This window comes from Dromiciops gliroides, chromosome 4 (genome assembly GCF_019393635.1).
Source record: "Dromiciops gliroides isolate mDroGli1 chromosome 4, mDroGli1.pri, whole genome shotgun sequence".
In the NCBI taxonomy this organism is placed as follows: Eukaryota; Metazoa; Chordata; class Mammalia; order Microbiotheria; family Microbiotheriidae; genus Dromiciops; species Dromiciops gliroides.
The window spans coordinates 271,447,469-271,472,139 of NC_057864.1; the positions used below are offsets into that span (position 1 = coordinate 271,447,469).

Consider the following 24,671-nt stretch of genomic DNA (forward strand, 5'->3'; position numbering starts at 1 on the left):
ACCGAAGTTATCAAAGATAATGAGTCTCAAAGCCATAACATGAGAAAAGGTTGAATGGACTAGGGTGCTTTAACTCAGAAGGGGAAGATTTAGGGAGAACACGATCATTATTAGCTTTATTTGAAGAATTGTCCTGCAGAAAAGGAAATAAGCCTATAGTCTGTAGTTCTGAAGACTAAATTCCTAACTAATTCTGGACTTCTTTTCTCTGCTTATATCATATGAAGGAGTTTACTCGGGGACAATGAAAGGAAAGCCCCCCCCAAAATGGAAAAATACCTGTATTATCAGCCCGTGTTGAGCTTGTGGAGGGACTTTGTTTATAAAAAGACAGTCTTTGTGTGTGTATACATACTATATAAACAATATGTATGCACATAGACATAGACAATATATACTCTCTGTTTATGTGTATATGGTCAGGGCAGGCAAGGGAAGGTATCAATAAAACATTCATGGTTTCATATACATTCTTTTCCTGTTTTTCTTTGCTTGTGGAAATGTTCATATTTGTCAAGTTCATAATTTTTTTAAAAGGAAAATAATACAAAGATTAGCTTTTGTTTCAGGGGAAAGCTTGGAATTATCAAAAGAAATACAATAGTCCAAATGTAGTGGGGTTAACTCCTCTTTTGTTCAATTTTATTTTGCAATCAGGAAAAAACAACTTGATTTTGTAATAATGGCTCCCCTTTTGTTGATTGCAAAACAGAATAAACAAATCTGCACACAGGGCCTTCTTCCCCCCCTCCCTTTTAATATGCATTGATCAGACAGTCCAAAAGTCTAAAGGTACTAATTTATCATTGGAGAGGAAAATATTTAAACATAATATGCTCACCTTGAGAGTCAAATAAATATTATTAGGGATCCTTTCCTAGAACTTGTATTCAATTTCCTTTTTCTCCTGGTGTCTCATAAAACAACTTATTTAGCAAACATTTATTACATACCCAATCTGTGCAAAACATTGGGCACGGTGCTGGGTATACAAAGATAAATGATGCTTTTAATCTAGTAATGGAATAAGATGTAAACAATGCTAGTATGAGGTATTTTGTGTAAATCATGTAAGAGTATCTTAGTAGATCCCTTCCAGATGGCATCTGGAAGAGGCAATATGATGCAAGGGAAAGACCATGAACTCTGGAGTTGGGAAATCTAGGTTCAAACTCTATTTCTGTTTCTTATTAGTTATCTGACTTTGGGCAAGTCACTTAACTTCTCTCTCTGGCCTTGGTGTAAAATGAGAGGTTTATACTCTACAATCTCCAGGATCTCATCCAAGTCTAAGTCTATGGTCAGGTAAGACTTTGGGGAGAGGTTTGAACAAGGCTTTGTCAAATGAACAGAATTTTGAGAAATAGAGATTAGAGACATGTCTTAAGTCTTTTCTTGGCAGACCTACCCTAGTTCTTTTAAATGATTACTTCTGTGGCATGGGGCTCATATGAATGAGGGCACTGTGCCTAGAGTTAGACCAGAATTCAAATTTGACCTCAGACACTTATTAGTTGTGTGACCCTGGGCAAGTCACTTAACCCTTGCCTTCATAAAACTGGAGAAGGAAATGGCAAACCACTCCAGGGTCCTTGCCAAGAAAATCCCATGGATCCATGAGGTCGTGAACAGTCAGACATGACTGAACAACAACATGGTATATTTTTAAGACTCACTGTACTATTCACATACAGTCCCCCACCCCATTTTTCCCCAAGTATTATAATCTCTTTTAAATTATGCGACTCAAAGGCAAACACATTCTCTAAGACCAGGTGTTATTAAATTGGAGTGTATGGGAAGATTCCAAGACATCTGTGAACTTAGGTGCAGAAAAAAAATTGCATCTTTACTTTCACTAACCTTTAAGTGAAATTCCTTCAATTATTTAAAAATATTATTCTGAGAAGAGGTCTGTCCATAGGCTTCATCAGACTGCCAAAGGGGTCCATCATACCAAAAAAAGGTTAAAAATTCCTACTCTGGCCCAAGGCAAAGATTATTTCCTCCATCACTCTGGGTACTATATTTCTATCAAAGTAGCCAAAGACAGCATTCTTTTTTAGCAGTGCCCCACTCTACTCAAGTAAAAAAATGCAACCTCTAAAACATTCTTTTTCTGTGAATTTGCTCTCTAGTTATATCTCTCTCCCACCTTCTACTCATGCAATTGCCTTTTATGTTATTTAAATTATATTTATAAAATGTATTTATAAATTACATATATAAAATTTATATGTATAAAAGTTACTTAAATTTTATTTAAATATAGGACTTTGTCTATGTTATGTTTCATCTTAGTTTTAGTCCTGTTCTAACCTGTGTGAGGATTTTTGAATCCTAATTTCATTATCTAAGGCATTAGATATCCGGACTAACCTTTTTGCATCTGCAAACTTTAAAAAATGCCCCTGGGGGGCAGCTAGGTGGTGCAGTAGATAGAGAACTGGCCCTGGAGTCAGGAGTACCTGGGTTCAAATCCAGCCTCAGACACTTAATACTTACTAGCTGTGTGGCCCTGGGCAAGTCACTTAACTCCAATTGCCTCACTAAAAAAAAAAATGCCCCTGGGTTCTTGACCCAAGTAAATGATTAACACACAAATATAGATATAGATACATATGTTTGCATATATTTTGATCCTGAGTCCAAGGGTAGACGTTTTGGCAAGCCTTATCCAGTTTGATATCAATCCATTAGCTAACATTCTTTCAACAACAAACTAACTCAATTCAACCTTGATTAAATGGTCTCTATACATGTACATTACTGTTCCTAGGGACGGGGACAGATGCCAGGTTCAGATATGAAATCGTTCCTGCACTCACAGAGTTTAGAGTCTACTAGGGGGATATGACAGGACCATGGATGACTAGAAGATGGTCCATTGGAGAAGTGTAGAGAACAAAGTGCTATGTGAGAGAGGTCTATTGCCACACAAAGCTTAGTTAAAAGAACTGGGAGTGGTTAGCCTAAGAGAAGACAAGGCTCAGGAGTGACATGATACCTGGCTTCAAGTATTTGGAAGATGGAATAGACTTATTTTCCTTGGTCCTAGAGTGCAGCAGGTGGAATAATATTATTATATATGTATGTGTCCAGTCATATCCAGCTCTCTGTGATCCCATGGGTCACAGCACACCAATAGTGTCCATGAGGTTTTCTTGGCAAAGATACTGGAGTGGTTTGCCATTTCCTTCTCCAGTGGATTGAGACAAACAGAGGTTAAGTCACTTGTCATGGGTTGCACATCAGGATTTTAATTCAGGTCTTCCTGACTCCAGGCCCAGCACTTTATCCACTGAGTCATCTAGCTGCCCCTTTACAAATATCTTATTTTATGCTCTTAAAAACCCCGGGAGGTAGGTGCCATAATTATTACTCATTTTACAGATGAGGAAACTGAGGTAGACATAAGTTAAGTATACTGAGACAGCATAGGTTGAGTCTTTCTGGTTCCAGGCCTAGCACCTGGGTTGGGATGGGGGAAGAAGAATTTTAATTTAGAAAACTATCTGAGAAAGTGAGAGGGTAGATTGCTACACACCTTCCAGAAGCAAGATCAGGATTGATTTGATATGGTTCCAGAGCAGAAAAGCTGGAAAAGTAGCAGATATTAGGAAAGAAATGTTTGAGCTAAGATGCAATGCTGAGAGTGAAAGATTTTCCCGGTAATTCCTGTTTTCTCTCTCCTCTCCAACCAGAGGCATGGGAATCAGTAGCAGTGTGCTCTGGCATATTATCAGGAGGTGGGGAGGTGAAAAAGAAAGAGAAGGGGAATTCTTGTTATTTACTTTGTTATACTACTTAGAGGCAGCTGGGTGATGCAGTTGATAGAGTCACAGACCAGGAGTCAGGAAGACTCATCTTCCTGAGTTCAAATCTGCCCTCAGACACTCCTAGCTGGGGTGCAAATCACTTAACCCTGTTTGCCTCAGTTACTTTGTCTGTAAAATGAGCCAGAGAGGAAAATGACAAACTATTCCAGTATCTTTGCCAAGAAAATACCTAAAAAAGGGTCACGAAGATTCGGACTCGACTGAACAATGTTACTGTTATGGTCCTAGCATACCCTAGAAGTTCTCTGGGGTAAATCAAAGAACCTTCTCCTTGAAAAACGAAGCCAAAGGACAGACACACCTAACCAGTCTCCACCACCCCTCGGGGAGATAAGATTAGGTGTGGCTGCTGCCTTTGTGGCATGAGGAGGACAGAGATGGCTTGAGACATGCGAAGCTGCCCCTCACTCAACTTCCCCCAGTCACCACTAGTGGGGTATGGTCCTCCCCCAATTAGGGAACTTTCCACAGCCAGATCATCACCCCATCAGACCACCACCATCTGTCTTCTATAAAAGTATCTGCCTGTCTTCTGCTCTGGGAGATAAGTATCTCAGAGCCATGCCTCTGTGCCATGCCTTCTCCCCATGAGAAGTCCAAGGATTTCTCTCTTGGTTTCCTTTCTCTAGCACCCTAAATAAACTATTATTTTATTCTAATTGGATTTGTGTACAAAAGGGTGTAATTTTTTAAATTTTTTGCAGGGCAATGAGGGTTAAGTGACTTGCCCAGGGTCACACAGCTAGTAAGTGTCAAGTGTCTAAAGTCAAATTTGAACTCAGGTCCTCCTGAATCCAGGGCTAATGCTTTATCCACTGCGCCACCTAGCTGCCCCGTGTGTAATTCTTTAAAGAGGAATTCCTAAGAACCCCTACCCCTATGCTTATCCCAAACCCCAACCCTAATTTCCCCATAACATTACTATTTATATAAATACATTTGTTTTGACTTACTGCAACCTCTAGTTGGTCAGCTAAAAGGGAAATAGTAGAGGCTTGTGAGCTATGGTTTTACAGAAATTGCTTCAGACTCATTCTAGGTATACCTTCCAGGGGGCCAACTCCAAGGAAGAGCCAGACTACACAGAGTAGAATATATAAAAAATGTGCTTCCTGAACCAGATTTTTAAAAGGCTCTTACGTAGATGGAATTGATGCAAAGTCAGGTGAGCAGAACCAGGATAACATTGTACACAGTAACAGTAATATTATAATGATGATCAATTATGAAAAATTTAGCTACTCTTATCGAAACAAATAATCCAAGACAATTGCAAAGGACTCACAGTGAAAAATACAAACCACATCCAGAGAGAGAATTGATGAATTATGAGTGCAGACTGAAGCATACTTTTTTCACTAAATTTATTTTTCTTGCTTTTTATTTTTGCAACAAGGCTAATATGAAAATTTTTTTCATGACTTCACATGTATACTTGATATTATGTTGCTTGCCTTCTCAATGGATGAGGAAAGGGCTGGAGGGAAGGAGAGAATTTGGAACTCATTTTAAAAAAATAAATTCTAAAATAAAGTATATGTAAAATATTTTTTAATCTAGCTGATTAATCTTCCTAAAGTGCAGGTCTCCCATCTCTCACTCTCTCTCTCTCTCTCTCTCTCTCTCTCTCTCTCTCTCTCTCTCTCTCTCTCTCTCTCTCACACACACACACACACAAACACACACATACACACACACACACACACACACACACAGAGTCACCCACTCATATTCGTAAACTTCAATGGCTCCCCAAAGCCTCCAGAATCACTTAGCAAATTGTGTATTTGGCATTCAAAGCCCTTAAAAACCACCTCCCCTCCCCCTTCCAACTTTCTAGCTTCCTTACATCTTACCTTCATGTATTCTGAGATCTAGTGACATTGACCTCTTCCTTGTTCCTCACATAAGACATTCCTTCTCACTCTATCAATTCATAATTCACAGATAAACAAACCAAGGTTCATTTTAGTCATCATTTTTACTGGTTGTCCTTCCAAGCCTAGAATTCTCTCCCTACTTATCTCCATCTCTTGTGTTATAGACAAATAGAGTGGGGGTTTGTGGTAGGGGTTCTTAGGAATTTCTCTTTAAAGAATTACACCCTCTTGCACACAATTCCAATTAGAATAAAATAATAGTTTATTTAGGGTGCTAGAGAAAGGAAACCAAGAGAGAAATCCTTGGACTTCTCATGGGGAGAAGGCATGGCACAAAGGATTGGTGGTGGTCCGAGGCGATCCTTTGACTTTGTAAAGTTTCCCTATTGGGGGAGGACCAATCCACATTGGTAGTGGCTGGGGGAAGTTGGGTGAGGGGCGGCTCTGGATCTCTCAAGCCATCTCTCCCTCTTGCAAAGGCAGCAGCCACACCTAATCTTATCTCTGAGGGATGGGGGGAGACTGGTTAGGTGTGTCTGTCCTTTGGTTTAGTTTCTCTAGGAGAAGGTTCTTTGATTTAAGCCCATAACATCTTGGTTTCTGCTTACTTCAAATCGCAACTAAAATCCCAACTACCAACTACTACTACTACTAGTACTACTAGTACTTAGTAGTACTACTACTTCTTCCTCTTCTTCTTTTTGCAGTTTTATTTATTTCCTAAAATAATAAACATTTTTATAGTTTTGAGTTCCAATTTTTATCCCTTCTCCCCTCCCTCCCCTTTCCCCTCCCTGAGGAGGTAAGCAATCAGATATGGGTTATACATGTGCAATTATGTAAAACATTACCATATTAGTCATTTTATACAAGAAAACTTGAATAAAAGAAAAAAAAGAGTGAAAAATAGCATGCTTCTGTCTGTGTTCCATCAATATCAGTTCTTTCTTTGGAGATGGATAGTATGTTTCATCAATAGTCCTTTGGGATTGTCTTGGATCATTATATTGTGTATAGTTAAGTCATTCACAATTCTTCATCAAATACTATTGCTGTCTCTGTGCACAATGTTCTCTTGGTTCTGCTCACTTCACTATACATCAGTTCATACAAATCTTTCCAAGCCTTTCTGAAATCATCCTGCTTGTCATTTCTTAAAGCTGAGCAAGTCCTTTGATTTCCAATTCTTAGCCACCACAAAAAGAATTGCCATCAACATTTTTGTACAAATAGGTCTTTTTCTCTTTTGGGGGATATTTTTGGGATACAAACCTAACAGTGGTATTGCTGGATCAAAGGGTATGCACAGTTTTATAGCCCTTTAGCCATAGTTCCAAATCACTCTCTAGAATAGTTGGATCTTTTCACAACTCCACCAACAGTGGATCAGTGCCTCTACTTTCCCACATTCCCTCCAACATCTAATATTTTCCATTTTTGTTTCATTTGCCATTCTGATAGGTGTGAGGTGATATCTCAGAATGATGTAGGAGGCAAAAAAGGGTTAATAGAAAAATATAAGACCCAAGCTCTGATACAGATATTAGCTCTAAAAGGGAGTTAGATCCCAGTTAATGGATAACTTAGTATGTTAGGTTCTCATACCCATAGTGATCAACATCCATAACGGACCAGAACAGGTCAGGTCAAAATAACAATAAAGAAAAAAGACAACCTATAGAAATTCTAATGAAAAATGATTCTAATTTGAAACTAGCCGTGGGAATCAGAAAGAGACATGCGCAGAAAAGGCCAAATTTGTCCTCAGATTCACCTTATGACGTGTAAACCCCCAAAACACACCTCCACTGAAAAAGGTACCCGCCTCGGGCTTAGGACCCCCAGGAACTCCAAATTAGGATAAGCCCTCTGTTGTAACACCCCTAGGTGGAGGATATTATAATGAGTAGGACAGGCCCTCCCTTGTACCTCCCCAAGGAGGAGATTATTATAATGAGACTGATAATCAATTTATCCATACTATAAATATAACTGTCTTTCCTTTCCTTATTTGAGAGATACCTTTCCGATATTCTAGTTCTCTCCCTGTGGTCACCCACAGTATTGCAATAAAACTTGGGAAACTGAGTCACTGAGTCTTGTAATTCTTTTGGGATGACTCATAATCAATTTGACCCCAAATTCTAACCCACATCAAAAGTTGTTTTAATTTGCATTTCTCTGACTAATAGTGTTCTAGAGCATTTTTTCATAAGATTATAGATAGCTTTATTTGTCTGAAAACTGCCTGTTCATATCCTTTGACCATTTCTCAATTGGGGAATGACTTGTATTTTTATAAATTTGACTCCATTTTCTATGTAATTGAGAAATGAGACCTTTATCAGAGATATTTATTTAAAAAATTCCCAGTTTTCTGCTTCTCTTATAATCTTAGTTACATTAGTTTTGTTTGTGCAAAAACTTCTTAATTTTATATAATCAAAATGATCTATTTACCATTTTGTTTTGCTCTCTATATCTTCTTTGGTCCTAAATTCTTCCTCTGTCCATAAATAAATCTGACAGATAAATGTAAAATCCCACCTTCTACAAGAAACCTTTACAGATTCCTCTTAATGGTACTACCTGTTTTCTCTCTTGATTGTCCCCAATTTATCTTGTATATATCTTATTTGTCCATAGTTGTTTGAATGTTGTGTCTCCCCCACTGGACTGTGAGCTGCTTGAGAGCAGAGACTGTCTGTTACCTTTTTTTGTATTCCCCCGAGCTTAGCACAGTACCTGGCACATAGCAGGCAGTTACTGTTGACTGAATAAAAAGTCAAATTATAAAGCTCCCATATTGGAGGAAAAACATCTGTGGATTGTTGCAACTTTATTTTGTAAATGTGATGTGAGTCAATGTACTCAGTGTTGAAAACTAAATCTTATGAAAATGTACTCAGTGTCAAAGAGAATATTAAAACGATGGATAAACTTCACAGCAAGAGTACAATTATAGAGGGTAGCTAGGTGGGACAGTGGATAAAGCACCTGTCCTGGATTCAAGAGGACCTGAGTTCAAATGCAGCCTCAGTCAGACACTTGACACTTACTAGCTGTGTGAACCTGGGCAAGTCACTTAACCCTCAGTGCCCACCAAAAAAAAAAAAGAGTAGAATTATAAAATATCAACTTCAACCTTGACTGGTAGAAAGCAAATATAGAAACAAAACCCTCAAACCAACATTTCTTAAAAGCATAACTTTATTTGGGCCAGAAGGATTTTCTTTTCACAAAGTTAGAAGGTGTTTATGGCCATACAACACACTATTTGAACTAGGGTATTGGATTTTGTGGGCTTTCCCCACGAATGACATTTCCCCCTTCTTCTATTCCTTTGTTTCTTTATTTGCATTAAAAATATAATCTCACTCAATAGTTTTGCAAATCATCAGGTAATTAAATGGTATTACTGATTGGATAGCTGAGGTGAGGCTAGGACTCAACCCATCAAATCAGCCTTTTATCTCAAACTGATTAGCACAGGTTGCGCAGGGAAAAATGATAATCTGGAGCAATGTGTCGCTCACCCTTGACTGAGCCTCTACAACATTATCTACAAGAAGGTTCTCACAATAAACTTATACAAAAGTACAGTACGTTGAGTCGAAAAATTTTAACTCATCCTTAAAAACTCAAGAACATCTATTGGACACCCAAGTTGCTACAGTTTGCATCAAAGTATATAAAAGATTTACGTGTTAAAATGTTTTCTCATGAACATATTGCTTTTGGTCACATAGTGAGCAGCTGCCAACAGCCTGCATTCTTTCTTGGAAATGGCACGAAACAATGACTGACTGGTACAATTTCTATGAGGGAAATAGTTTGTTTAGAAAAGATGCACAGTGTGGGCACTCTCCTGACGTGATTTATATTTGAACTTTCAGACAAAGTGAGAATGACAAGTCACACAAAGTAAAAACTACATGTAAAGATAAATCAAGGGTCAGGTGCTTATAAGATAGAAGAGGAGAGAGATGGAATTGGTAATATGAGTAAAGGTTGTCTACACAATTTCCTCAAATAACCCCAGTGTATAAGGGTGGTAGGCTAATGAAAGAGAGCCTATGGCAAAAATAAATCATTCCCAATCTCTGCCCCGCCCCCATATGCCCACCCACGACCACTAATTTATCTTTCCAGTAAATCCAGTTTTTTCCAAATACTGGATTTTCTTAAAGCAGATCGCTGTTTCTAGACATATTTAGACATAGGACAAGAGCTTAATCTGTGGCCATTACCTGATAGCCCGCTGTGCTTTTTCCTTTAAAGTGATTGACTGAGGTATAGTCATAAATCAATACCATCAAGCTCATCCCTCTTTTTAATAGTCTTTTATCATAAATAAATATCGTTAAAACAAAAGCTAAAAATATGTGCAGCTCTTCATTTCTACTGAACAGAAATAGTCATCATTTGCCTCTGCTACACAGAGTTGGAATACACAGTTTGTCCTTTACCCATTTGGCAAACAAAAGAGCACTTTATAAATCTGCAGTGAGATGACGGAGTCACTCTAAATGCTAAATAACCATTGTTTTCCCTTCTAAGCAATAGCTCTCTCCTTCATAGGTGGGTAACTTCATTGGGCTTTGCCATGGAAAGCTATTGGGACTTCTGATGCACACGGCAAAAAAAGAAGAAGGGGTGGGAGTGGGGGGGGAGGGAGAAAACATTTCTTATAGGTTGGTCTTAAGAGAAAATACAAACGTTTTTATAGTCCTGTAATAAGAATTGGCTTTTGGAAAACATGCAAATCCAGTGTGTGGAATTAATGAGATTCAATGAATTCAACATAAATTAGAGCCTGATGGGGTTAAGATATGTATCTTAAGGTAGCTCAGGAGCACTGTTTACAATGTGAAAACAGCTTTCCCCACCAAGTCAGTATATGCTCATCTTCAGGTAAACTGAATTTTTTGTAACAATGTAGGCTAGAAAAGAAATATTCAGTAGCATACTAAAAAAGCCATTGCTGAAAACACATTTCATGTTGCTTTAAGAAATTGACTGGTAAAAAAAAATATTTTTAAAAAAATCGACTGGTTACACAATACAATAAAATGAATGAATGCAGCTGCAAAGTGTGCTTGCATATAGATATCGTTTCCTTTCTTAAATTTTGCTGCTAGATTGCCAGCAATAAACACAACAGTCCAAAGACCAAGCCCCAATCCACCATGTGCTTTAAAAAACTTTTTTTTTTTTTTGCTTCCCTTGGGTTCACTTAAAGGCATAGGGTTGACTGAAAGATGAATGACTTTGCAAATTTTTGAGCCAGGTAACTCTCAGGATATAAAATACTCCCAGTTTTAAATTAGGGACCTTTGAACATCATTAATCATTCTTTTGTGGCAAAACTTGATACAATGAAGCAACAATTTATAAGATGGGACCCTTGGCCTGGGGAGATGTGAAAAGGAGTTGCTTAGGTTTTGAATCTGAGTTCACTTAGTATTAAAATGTTAAATAGGTTCAAATGCATCAGAAAATTTGAACTCACTCTTGTAGACAATTCTTCCAAAGGCAGCATGAAGCTCGCCTTAGAACTGGGAAGAGCTTCATTTGAATTCTGCCCCACTAGCTGAGTGGCTGTGGGCAGGTGACTTAACGTCCAGGAGCCTCAGTCAACTCTGAGACTATAAACTGCAGATAAGTTGTTAGTCCGTATCTGAGTTTCTGCACTGGGAATTCTGTATGAGGATGAAGTCACAGATATGGACCCAAATAGCCATAAATATTTTTGTTTTAATTGGAAATAATTTTCCCTTTTGCCCTTAAGAAAACCCATCAAGGGAGAAGAAGAGTTCTACAGAGAAGGGCCAAGAACAGGTCTTAACCTTTTGTGTTTTCTGCTGACAAACCAGCTTTGTCAGTTTTTTATATTGCTGTAAACATTCCTCTCCCAGGAACAGTCTCTACCAGATAAATACAGTTTATCTTCCCTTTGCTTGAGAGAACTTAAAGGTTAAGTTCAAATGTGACACATTATTGACACTAGCATTACTGTAAACTTGGTTTCCTAGCAAATTAGAGAGAGCCCAAGTCCTTGCTGCTGATCAGACTGCCATGATATACCTGGCAAGGATGGTGCATTACATACTGTCTAGTCCTAAGTAGACCTAGAGATGTGCAATGTTTGTGAAATTCCACTTGGAATGATGGAGGGGGGGCGGGTAACTCCCTCAACAAGGTGAAACACCATTGGCTATGTCTGCAGGCACTCATTCTGGGGCAGTAACATAAACTCAAATGATCTATATTAGCCTTTAGATTAAACAGGCTTTTTTGCTCATCAAAAATTCAATTTTGCATGTGTGTGCACAGTTACTTATGGGACTACCTCTCCCCACAGGTTAATCTGTTTCAAAAAACAAACAGAAAGGGAAACTCGACGGTTTGTAACAGTGACCCCCGCCCCCCAAACCTCACTTTGCAATACCTTAGGGTGTCTCCAATAATTTCAAAAGATGCTAAAAATTTTTCAAAATGAAATTCAAGAAATGCTATAATACTTCTATGAGAGGGGAATCATAGTGCTACAAACTCAAACCAAGGAAAATAGGGCATCTGAAAAAGTTGGGAATCACTTTTACAGTATTAAAACCAAGCCAGTTTGTCAGAGCAGGCTAGATGTGCCTAATGTACCATATTTGCAACTTAACCGAGTCACAAATAGCCACAAGGCGGAGGTGAATGCCCCTGTATCACACAGCCCTAAATTGCACCTATATTGCAATACTGCATTAGTTTCACTGCATTTCTTTATTTGTATAAAATATTACCTGGACACCCCACCCCACCCAACCCCACCAAATAAAAGTCTTTTTTTTTAAAGTCCATTATAAAGGTTCCTGTATAAAATGCCAAAACGTAATCTCCTATATACAAAATGCTGCTGTTTAAGAAAATAATAGGACCTGGTTATAGAACAAAATAATTTTGTACAAAAAAGGTACAACATCTGATTCAAATGAATATTTTTTAAAAAACTAAAAAAAAAAGTAATATTGAAATATCTTGATTGCAGAAGATAACTATAACATGTTGGGGGAGGCCTTTGCTTGTCATTTTTCATGCTTATTGCAGGTGGGAAAGTTTGCTTCACCATAATTATCTGATGAAAAGTTTCCTGCTTTTCAGTGCAAAGTGCTTCATGTCTGTCATCGTCGGGATGCATATTTAGAAACCCAGTCAGTACGTCCATGGACTGGCTGGGCTGCAGGGGGACGAGGCAATAATCCTGGTGTACTTCTGGGTTGGGTATGGAAAAGGGGTCGATTATGATGAGGTCTCACAGACTTCAGGGAAGCATAACCTGCAAAAAATATATAATGATGACCATAAAAAAATGGAATCTGGTTTTATTTGGGCCTCTTTGTACTCAACAACATTTAGTCAGCACTTATAACATGCACAGCATTGTGGGAGGTGCCAGGGGTACACAGACACAACCAAAATGGATCCTAACGTCCAAGAGTTTGCATTCTACTTGGGGGGATGCAACATGAATGCAAATGACTAAATACAAAGTATATGCAGAGTACTTTCAAGAGGGAGAGAAAGGGAGGAAGCAAGCATTTATTAAATGGCTACCATAAGCTAGGCAAGAAATTGATTCAGGCTATTCACTGGAAGGTCAAATGCTGAAGCTTATAATTATATACTTTGGCCACATAGTGAGAAGATAAAAGTCATTAGAAAAAGACCCTGAAAGATTGGGAAAGGTTGAAGGCAAAAGGAAAAGGGGATGGCAGAGGATAAGATGGATAGATAATGTCACAGAAACAGTGAACATGAGCTTGGACAGAATGTGAGAGATAGTAGAGGACAGAAGAGCCTGGCAGAGTTCTGTCCACTGTGCACCAACCTGGCTAAGTGGAGAGGATTAGGAAGGAGCCCTTGAAAGAGGTAGCACTGGAGTTGAGCTTTGAAGGAAATCAAAGATTCCAGGATTCAAATGGGAGGAGGGAGTATATAAATTGCTCATAAAATAATCAATACATCTTTGACATATGTTTGCTCAAAGCAGTGTGTGGACAATTTTCTTTTGTATATGGAAAGGTAGGAAAGATGGTCAGGTCCTATCTTCCAAATATCCATTTCCATGCTGTCCTCTATGAAGTGCCCAACTCTACCGCCCTCCCTGACTGCCTCACACCTTCACTGCCTCTCTTCATCCAGCTTTCAGGGCTGGATGAAGTGCCCAGAAATTCTAGCAGACATCAAGCCTTCTCTATTGGGAAATGAGGCTTCTGGCTAGCTGTTGTGGGATGTATAAATGAACCACTGTGTGCACAATTAATGCATCGTGTCTAACTGAACTTACCAGGAGAAGGATCTGAAATAGGAGCTAGGTGCACCCTCTGTCCAGCAGAACCCACTTCTTTTTTCAGAAACGAAGGGAGATAGCTACCAGTCAGTCGACCAGACCCTGAATAGCCGGAAACAACTGGCAGACAATAAGGGGGAAGAAAGTCCATTAGTGAGGTGCCACATAAACCTCCCTGAGGGCCTCACATTCCATTGGGAGGAAACAACAAGCATACAATAAGTAAATAAAGATGCATATAAAGTAATTACAAGGGAGAGGAGGGAGGGTACTATTATTACTAATAGCTAACAGCGGCAAAGAACTTGCAATGCTGAGCACTTTACAATTACGAGCTCATTTGATCCTTGCAACAATCCTGAGAAGTAAGTGCTATTGTTTTGTTTTGTTGGGTTTTTTTACAGTTGAGGAAACAGGCAAACAAGGGTGAAGTGACTTGACCAGGAGCACACTGCTAGTAAGTGTTTGAATTTGAACTCAGGTCTTCCTGACTCCAGGCCCAGAACTCTATCCACTGTGGCACCTAGCTGCCCCATGGAGCTGGATGGATGTGGAAGGGTCTCATGTAGGAGATGGTGTTTGAGCTAAGCTTTGAAGGAAAATAGGGTTAGGATGGAGGACACTCAAAGCATGGGGCACAGCCTGTACAAAAGCACAGGTGGAAGATGAAATGTGATGTATGAAGGACCAGGAGAACATGGTTTAGAATAATATGTAGAATACAGAGCATGAGAAGGGGTGTACTGTAGAGTCTCATCATATACACATGTAACTTATTCAAATTCAATTACATGTACTCGGAAAAAAAAGAAAAAGAGAAACAACAGTTTTAATAGAGCCAGCAATTGTGAATAGTATTCACTCAGTGAGTGTCTGACAGGAGATACACACATGCCACTTTTTCATTAGTCTCAGTTCCCCCATGTCTCCAGGAGAGTGAAAATCGCCCTTAGTTGAGGGTCCTAGATTTGGTTCTAGAAAGGACCTTAGAGGCCCTTCATTTTACAGTTGAGGAAACTGAGGCACAAAGAGGTCAGGTCTCTGAGTGACTTGCTCCAGGTCACAAAGCTAATGAGTACCTAAGGCAGGATTCAAAGACCAGACTGTTTTCCTAGACACAAGTCCAGCACTCTATCTATCCTCTTCACCATTCTGCCCCCGCACAAAAACAGAAATGCTATGCAGGGGACTGGTTTTGCCTATACCACATTTCTCAGCCTCCTACCCTGAGGCTGCCCCACTTACCACAGAAAAGGGAAGATAGGGGAACTCAGTGGAGTGAGCTGGTGGTGGGACACCAAATGGATAAGTAGCAGTTGGCATTCAGCTCCACTTTATAGCTTGGCCTGACCAATCCATCCCTTAGAGACAAACTTTATCTGGAATTTACCAGCTTGCCAACTTCTCTGATTTCCAGCGTTGCACAGGCTGTTCCACATAGAGACCTCAGGCAGATGTGGATAAAGCCCAGGCCAAATGTGTACCCTCTCCCAGATTTTTAGTGCCAAGGGAAGTTTCGCCAGATCCTGCTGCAACCCCTACACTTTTCAAGTCGTGGGATCTTTTTTTGGAATAGGGAGGTCCTGCCCTCTCCCCACTCACCCACCCCCCATATAAAGCAAAAACAAAACAATTTTTTCTGGGACTCTGCAGGTTTCTCTATCAATATAAGAAAGGTGAAGTCGTGATAGAGGGAAGGGGAGAGGAGGAGAGAAGGATATTCCACAAGATAAAGCCACAAGGGATAATGAATGTTTGGATGAGGGGACCACAGGAGCTTCCCTTAAGGGCAAGCACTGTATTTCTGTATATATTTGTATTCCCAGAACTTAGAAAAATACTTGGCCCACAGTAAGCTAATAAATGCTTCCTGATTTGACTTGACACTGGAAAAATGGATCATAGGACCATAGGACCATAGACTTAAAACTAGAAGGGACAGGGGCAGCTAGGTGGCGCAGTGGATAAAGCACCACCCCTGGATTCAGGAGTACCTGAGTTCAAATCCGGCCTCAGACACTTGACACTTACTAGCCGTGTGACCCTGGGCAAGTCACTTAACCCCCATTGCCCAGCAAAAAAACAAAAACAACAACAACAAAAAACCTAGAAGGGACATAAGAGGACATCAAGTCCAACTACCTCATTTTACAGATGAGGAAACCGAGGCTCAGAGAGGTGAAGCCCAAGGACAGACACTTACTAGGTGTCTGAGGTAGGATTTCAGGTCTTCCTGACTCTAAATCTAACATCACTGAACTGTTGAACATTGAGAGTTACATAACAGGTACAAGGCTCGTCCTTATATCCAGAGTATATAGCTAGACCTTCTGGTTTCTAAGGATTGATGAGGTAGAGAACCACACGTGTCCCCAGGAAAGGGTTTGTCCAGTGATGGCCAGAGGAAGATAAAAGGTGATAAGTGATTGTTGTTGAAGCCCTTCTATGGGATACTTGGGCATTCATCTGCCACCCAGGCATGAACAAGGGAGAGGTCTATTGTCTTCCCTGCATGTGCATCCCGGATGTAATGAGGTTTGTTAAAACTACCACCATCCCCAGGCAATTGGTGGTACAGGCATGAGGGATGCCACCAAAAGTTACCCAAAAGCATTGCTAGAGATTATGGTGTTTCTAAGAAAAACAGACTTTAGAAGCACACATGGTAGTTTTATCTTAAATTCTATAAATGTTTCAGAGGTAAATAGAACTGAGATAATTTCCCACCCTGAAGATTGATAGAGGTAATAGTAAAAAAATTTCAAAGTAAATCTCTTTTTATAGTAAACTTATTATTATTGTCTATCTTAAAACAGAATCCTTATGACTCCCCCAGTTCAGAGACCCTCCCCCTCTGAACCTGTTAACTAACCTCTTTCATCTCAGATCAAGTTGGTGTTAGACACAATAACAACCAAAAAAAGTGCCAGAAAAATGTAAGGAAATCTGAGTTGCACTATGGTCTCAGAAATTTATTAGCTGTGTGATAATAAAGCAAATTTATGTTACCTCTGTTTACTAATCTTTAAAGAGGAAAATAATAATAGTACCCACACCTCCCAGGGTTGTAAGGATCAAACTGATATGATGATTGTAAAGTGCTTAACACAGTGGGAATGTGGCATATGGTAAGCACTATATAAATATTGACTGTTGTTATTAACTATTATTTCTTTAGTTGAATGCATTGCATACTAGATTGTAGATATGATTCGTATAAAATTACAAAGGCAATAAAGATTAATGATTTTCTATGTAGGATAATTTTGAAATGTAATTGGCTGAAATTATATCATCTGGTAATAAGTTTTATTTCATGTTTTAAATACATGATATTGAGTATGTTACTATTATATTTCTAAATTTTCTTATATCATGAAATGTTTAGGGAAACCATTCTATTAGAAATGCTGTTAGAGGGGGGCAGCTAGGTGGTACGGTAGATAAAGCACCAGCCTTGGATTCAGGAGGACCTGACTTCAAATCCGACCTCAGACACTTGACATTTACTAGCTGTGTGACCCTGGGCAAGTCACTTAACCCTCATTGTCCCAAAACAACAACAACAACAAAAAAAGAAAGAAAGAAAGAAAGAAAGAAAGAAAGAAAGAAAGAAAGAAAGAAAGAAAAGAGAAATGCTGTTAGACATTAACTTCCCTTTTAATCTGGATTATGAATTGATCTTTTAAAAGAATGTGATAAAAACAGATATTTGAAAACTGTTCAGTATTTAAGGGAGTATATTTTGTTTTAAGATAGACAATAATAATAAGTTTACTATAAGGAGATTTACTTTGAATTTTTTTTACTATTACCTCTAAAAATTATAAAAATGTATATGATGGTTTAAAGATGTAACTTCAGTATATTAATATGAATTAACTATTAGGTATTTGATGTATGTCTGAAACCCCAGAATGTAGTTAGCTCTAATTTATAAGTAAAGGATAAAAGAAATGTTAACTGTAAGGGAAACATAAGGAAAGATATTTAAGCCCTAAGTTGTAGTTATTAGTAGTTGTTGTTATTTGAGGGATTATAATTTATTATTGTTTTGACTTTTGATTACAGGGATGGTTGTCTGAAGTGTCATGAAGCCAATAACAGAAAATGATGTGTGCTGCAGTCTGAGAATTGCTAAAGGTAAATAGATGTTTGTGCCTGGAAAAATTTGGGGGATGACCTTGGCATGAATCCTCTTCACTCAGTTTCTTCATTGTGCTATTTCCTTTCTGAACAGGAAACTTCCCCACGTAGTTAATCCTGAGTCTTAGCTTTTGATATTCTGTGACAACATGACTGGTTGTTAAATATGACTTGTGCCTAGAATCACACAGATCTGAGAGTTTTTTTCCCTGTAGTGATATATGTCAGGTAAGTCTGTTCCCTTGAGAGGATGAGTCTTGACATTGTTATAACTATGTCTTTCCCTTTCCTTTCTAGCAAATTTCTCTAATAAGGGCAGGGTGAGCAGTAGAAGTCTTGTAAATACAATACTAAATCTACTAATTAATAGGCTGATACTTAAAAATCTCTGAGTTACTAAAATAGGATGCAAGCATGAAAAATCTTACAATTTTAATCTGTATTTGTGGTCAAATTATAATAGAGGGATGATATCCTACAAAATGGGGAATTAGACAAAGTAATGACAAAGATATAATGTAAAAGTTTTCCAATTAAGTGGAATGGTAAACTTTAAAAAAGCAACAAGATTATATTTTTTTTCTCTAAGAAGTATATGCAAATGTATATGATTGGCTTCTTGTATCTTGTATGAAAGTTCAGGTTTTGATTATGTTTTGTAATAAGTTTTCAAAATTAGATTAAGGGTTTTACATATAAAATCGTATTAATGATTATAAAGAAAATGAAACTATTTTTCCATTTTTAAAGTATCTGATAATTTTGTTTTGTTTTACTTTTTGGTTTTTTTGTGGAGCAATGAGGGTTAAGTGACTTGCCCAGGGTCGCATAGCTAGTAAGTGTCAAGTGTCTGAGGCCGAATTTGAACTCAGGTCCTCCTGAATCCAGGGCCTGTGCTTTTTATTCACTGTGCCACGTAGCTACCCCCAGTATCTGATAATTTTAAAAGACAGAAGAGTTCATTTTACAAGTTAGACACTCATGAATTTTTTTTTAAAGATTTTTATATCAGGTACAGGGTGTAAGTAAAGATAAAACAGCAAGTGGTATATAAAAAAAAACAAACCCTGAAATTTTCTGAAGTTTCACAATTACAGAACTAAATTTGAGAGACTGTGCTAAATTGCACTGTCTTATTACTAGCACATTTTAGCAGAATTATTTAGGAACCTCTACAGGTGATTTGGAACTACAGAAGCAGAGAAGAAAAGTCTATTCCAGAATGAACAAGAGAAGATATTCAAGGATCAGATGACTATATGGGACATCTGGGACTCAAAACGTGCTGATTATAAATGGACATTGGCAGTGGGTTACTAGGATACAAGAAGACTTGATGTTAATTTATATTTAAGTTCTCTTGGTTACCTTGGTGACATGTAAACCTACCCTTCTCAAAATTATCCATTATGAGGCCTCTAAGTAGCTTGATCTGTAACATGATTATGAATATGGGAGAAAAAATCTTATAGATTTGCTTTATAGATAAGTGATCCATGGGGGGGGGAGGGGGAGTGGTTTGTCCCCTCCCATATAAATCCAAAGGTGGAAATTGCTGTTATTTGTAGAAAGTAATGCTTGAGCTGAGTCTTCAAGGAAGTGAGGGATTCTCTGAGGAAGAGATGAGAGAGAGTGAAATTCAGGAATGAGAGATGTCTTGAAGTTGGAAAGATTGCTTAGGACTTTAAAAACCACGCAGAAGGGTTTATATTTTATCTTACAAGTAATAGGGAGGGGGCAGCTAGGTGGCACAGTGGATAAAGCACCAGCCCTGGATTCAGGAGTACCTGAGTTCAAATCTGGCCTCAGATACTTGACACTTACTAGCTGTGTGACCCTGGACAAGTCACTTAACTCCCATTGCCCCACAAAAAAAAAAAAAAAAGAAAGAAAATACAGGGGACAGCTAGGTGGCACAGTGGATAAAGCACTGGTGCTGGATTCAGGAGGACCTGAGTTCAAATGCAGCCTCAGACACTTGACACTTACTAGCTGTGTGACCCTGGGCAAGTCACTTAACCCTCATTGCCCCACCAAAAAAAAAAAAAAAAAAGAAGTAATAGGGAGCCCTTGGAATTTACTGAGTATGGAAGGGATGTGATGAGACCTGAGCTTTAGAAATATCACTTGGGCAGTTGTGTAGAGTATGGATTGGAACAGTAAGTCTTAAAAGAATGAGATCAATTAAGATTCCTTTGCAATAGTCTATACAAGACATGATAAAGCAGTCGAACTGAATTAAGGTGGTGGCTGTATGAATCCTGAGAAAGTATCAAATGTAAGAGATGTTATGAAGAAATGTCAAGATTCGGCAATTGATTGGATATGTGTTAAAATTAGGCTAAAAAGCAATGAAAGTGGCCATAACCTTTGACCCAGAGATCCTATTACCAGATAACCTAACCCCATCTCCCCGCAAGGAGGTCAAAGACAGAAACCTCTCACATACTCCAAAAGATTCATGGTAGCACTTAAAGCAACAAAGAACAAGAAAGAAAGTAGGTTCCCCTCAATAGGGAGAAATGCTAAATAAATTGTGGTATATGAATGAAACTGTGCTATAAGAAATGGTGAATGCAAAGAATTTGGAAACTTATATAGAAGACTTAAATAGAAAGATGCAGAGTAAAGTAAGAAGAACCAGGAAAACAACACACTCAGTGACTACATGGAAAGAACAAAAATAACAAAGAAACTGAACAATGTATAATTAGCATGATTGGCCCCAGGGAAGATATTAGAAAATTTACTTCCCAACTTTTTTTTTTTTCCAGAAGGAGGGGCCATAATCAGTCAGACTCAGCTGATATGTTTCTTAGTTTTGCTGAAATATTTTGTTTTTTTTTTTCCTCTTTCTGTTCTTATTCTTTGTTACAAAAATAGCTCACTAGATAGGGGAGGAATATACTTCACAATAAAAGTGATATAAAAACAAAAGAGAGAATTATAAAATGAAAAATAAAAAAATACATTTTAAAAAGAAGATGGTGTCTGAAAACAGGATTTGAATTTCCTGACTGTCACTTAAAATATAGGAATGGCAAACTTTTAGCAGTAATAGAAGATTGTGTTTAAGATAGAAATTCAGTCTTCTGGACCAAGGCTTAAATATTAGAAAGCAAGGCTCTTCAGTCAGAACAGAGTACACCTAACAAATGCTGATCAAAAAAGATATTTGCTCGGATCATGAAGGTATTATACTGGAAAACAGAAGGGAAATGAGAAAACTATTCCTGGATATCTGCCAAGCCAGATTCCACAAGAAAAAAAAAATAGAAGATACCAAGGAGGAATAAGATTGTATTAGTAGAGAACGCCAATAATTCATAGGAGGTGATACCCAAGAAAAGAGCCAGAAATAAAACTCATAGTCTCAAATATTTATACACATATGCATAAAATATGTGGAATACTATGACAAGGTTAACTACGAGTTTCCATTAATGGTAAGCAAATTCAACCTCATAGCTGGATGGCATTCATGACTGAAAAATTTCCCTGTAAGGGTAGACCTTAATCAAAAGGAGGAGTAGAATTTTATATTAAGAAGACATGTTCATGTGAGGAAATGTAGAAAATAAAAGAGGAAGCATGGGAGAGAACATTTGGGTGGGCAATCAACTTAAGGTAGAAAGAGAAGTAATATTATCGTGAGAGTTCCTACAGCCCACCCAAGAGAAGGAGAAAATAATGCTAAGTGCAAAACAGTAAAATGTGAAAGGGCAAAAAGAAGGGCACTGATTGTATTAAGTGCTTCTCATGAATTTGCTAAATCCAGTACAATTTGCTTGTTACTTTTCAGCATTTAATCATTACTCACCTGAATTCATTCTGCTGATTCCTGATACTGACCCCGAAGACTTTCCAGAGAGACTAGAACCAGACCATGAATTAGGTGGAAGAAAATCCTTGCCTGGATTTGGAAGTATACCATTTCTAATTGTTATTCCTAATAGGAAATAATTAAAAAGTATATTGTATATTTAGTCTTACATCAGGGTTCAGAAAAGCAGTAATATAAATCCTTAACAATTACACCTTTCCTATCAAACCAACCATGAAAACTGCCAAGTCTTTTTGATTTTTATCTCCACAATATTTCTTTTGATAAGTGTATATATTTTATACAAACACACACATACACTTTATGGGAAATATGGAAGAATGATATGCAAGATATGCCTATGCATATATCATTATGCATTCGAGCAGTGATCAGATTTGGATTCAGTAAATTTAGACAGAAAGTGAGAGTAAGAGACAGCCTACAATAGAGATAGGTTAAGTGATTTGCCAATGATCAATAGTTGATGTTATTGTTCAGTCATTTTTCAATCATGTCCAACTCTTAGTGACCCCGTTTGGGGTTTTCTTGGCAAAGATACTGGAGTGGTTTGCCATTCCCTTCTCCGGCTCATTTTACAGATGAAGAAATTGAGGCAAACAGGGTTAAGTGACTTGCCCAGGGTCACATAGCTAATAAGTGTCTGAGGCTGGATTTGAACTCAGGAAGATGAGTCTTCTTGACTTCAGGTCTGGCACTCTATCCACCACACCACCCAGCTATCCCTAGCTAATATGTGTCAAAGGCTGCACCTTTGAATATTCTTGGATCCAAGATTGGTCTCCCATGCATATTATCTTTCTCTCTGCCTTTGACTGTCTGCCTGACTCTCTGACTCAATATACTTACACCAAATTGGTAACCACTCAGACAAACCTATATTTGATCCATTTAACAGAAAAGTTTCTTAAGGTCAGTATATTATAATTCTCATGACTAATGTCTATTAGTAAGGCATTGATGTGGGGCAGTGAATAGAGTGCTTGGCCTGGAGTCAGGAAGACTTTCTGAGTCCAATTCTGACCTCAGATATTCACTAGCTGTGTGACCCTAGGCAAGTCACTTAACCCTGCTTGCCTCAGTTTCCTCATTTGTAAAATGAGTTGGAGAAGGAAATGACAAACTACTCCAGTATCTTTGCTAAGTAAATCCCAAATGGGGTCATGAAGAGTCAGGCATGACTGAAAAATGACTGAACAACAAAAATATCTATTACTATTTCCTAGCTGAAATATTCCTCAAGAGGCTGAGAAACAGGCAACTTGTGCTTGTATATTGGGAGACTGTTCTGAAGTTTTTTCTAAACAGACTAGAATATAGCTCTTTCCTTTATTCTGAGAATGTTATTCCAGACAGAGCTCCAGTTCCTCATTAGAAAACTGAATGTCAATAGCTACTTTTACACAGATTTATTTCATGTGTTCCCTTCTCCCCTGTTTCTTAAGCACAGATAGTCATCAACTCTTTTAAAAAACACAGTCCCACACTCTTATCATTATACCTAATCTAATAGCAGGAAAGTGGAAATTGAGTGGGTTTTCTGCTCACTGGATTTTAAAAGACAGGTCACAATGCTACACAAGTGGGTAGTTATGAGAACACTCTACAAGGTATCCATGTTCAAACTTCCCATCTTAGCTCAACTATGTGGCATAGAATGGGTACATGATTCATGGATTTCAACAACTATTCTTCTGGTGTTTTCATTAGTTCTTACATAATCCATTAAAGGTTTGCCTTGCCTTCTAAAGTACCTTTTGTTGGACAAGGAATGTCACTGATTTGTCATCAACCAATCAATCAATAGGCATCTATTAATTGCCTCTAATGTTAAAGGTAAATAATTTCTATTCACCAGGCAAGTATCTAGAGTGCTTCAAGTAATGCTGCTTGGCTACAGATCGCAGTGTTGGAGTGTCTTGTCGCTGATAGGAAGTATGGGTGGGTGCACTGTTGCCGGTACCTATGGGCTCTGAAGGCTTCAGGTCCAAAACACTTTCAAATCTGTAATGAGAGAACACGTTTTATTTTAGCACCAGAGTAAATGATCTTCGGGGAGGTGTGATTCTGTAATGGTCACTCTTTCCACAAGCCCCTGTACCACTCAATAGATGGCCTCAGCCAGCTGCTAGGATGGAACACTCATCCCCTTGTATTGTAGCCCAATGGCTGGCAATGAGCCTCTGAATTTAGTTAGGCTAGTAGGCTGGTCCTTTGCAAAAGAGAAATATCGTCCACTACCAGGCTTTTTCCTGGAAGTCTTTCCAACTAGAGAGAACCTACCAGAGCTTGTGTACCACATGCATAAACTCTGAGAAATGTTAATATAGACATGAAAATATTTAAATGAATATATAAATGATAACATAAATAAGGAAAAATGACCATATAAAACTTGCCTGCAGAGAGTTTCATCACTCTGTCTTTTCTTATTTTTTAGATCAGTCCTGGTGAGGGAAGGGCTGAAGTCAAGGTCATCCAAGTCATCCCAATCATCAGAATCCTTTGTTGACCTGGAAACAGGGCCCCACCTTCTCCTATTCTTTGGTTTAATTTCACCGTTTGGGTGCTCCATGCCAGCCAGAATTTTCTGTAAAAACACACACACACACACACACACA

General features: G+C 38.3%; 1 protein-coding gene and 1 long non-coding RNA gene across 8 annotated transcripts in view; one reads left to right on the forward strand and one right to left on the reverse strand.

Moving 5' to 3' along the window:
* Positions 1-1,202: 1,202 nt before the first annotated feature.
* On the forward strand, positions 1,203-24,602 carry LOC122725340. The gene is made up of 4 exons (XR_006352726.1): positions 1,203-1,305; positions 18,132-18,203; positions 22,009-22,131; positions 24,491-24,602. It is a non-coding gene; the product is annotated as an uncharacterized LOC122725340 (long non-coding RNA).
* Positions 12,557-24,671, reverse strand: part of CILK1 (ciliogenesis associated kinase 1) — a 97,772-nt gene continuing 85,657 nt past the window's right edge. For all 7 annotated transcript variants that reach the window (XM_043962407.1, XM_043962405.1, XM_043962408.1 and 4 more), the window contains 5 exons: positions 24,450-24,640; positions 23,906-24,054; positions 22,027-22,155; positions 14,058-14,180; positions 12,557-13,046 (listed from right to left, as the gene is read on the reverse strand). In XM_043962407.1, coding sequence (XP_043818342.1) covers positions 12,892-13,046; positions 14,058-14,180; positions 22,027-22,155; positions 23,906-24,054; positions 24,450-24,640 — 747 coding nt within the window. In that variant the 3' untranslated portion in view covers positions 12,557-12,891. The remainder of the gene's footprint in view (positions 13,047-14,057; positions 14,181-22,026; positions 22,156-23,905; positions 24,055-24,449; positions 24,641-24,671) is intronic.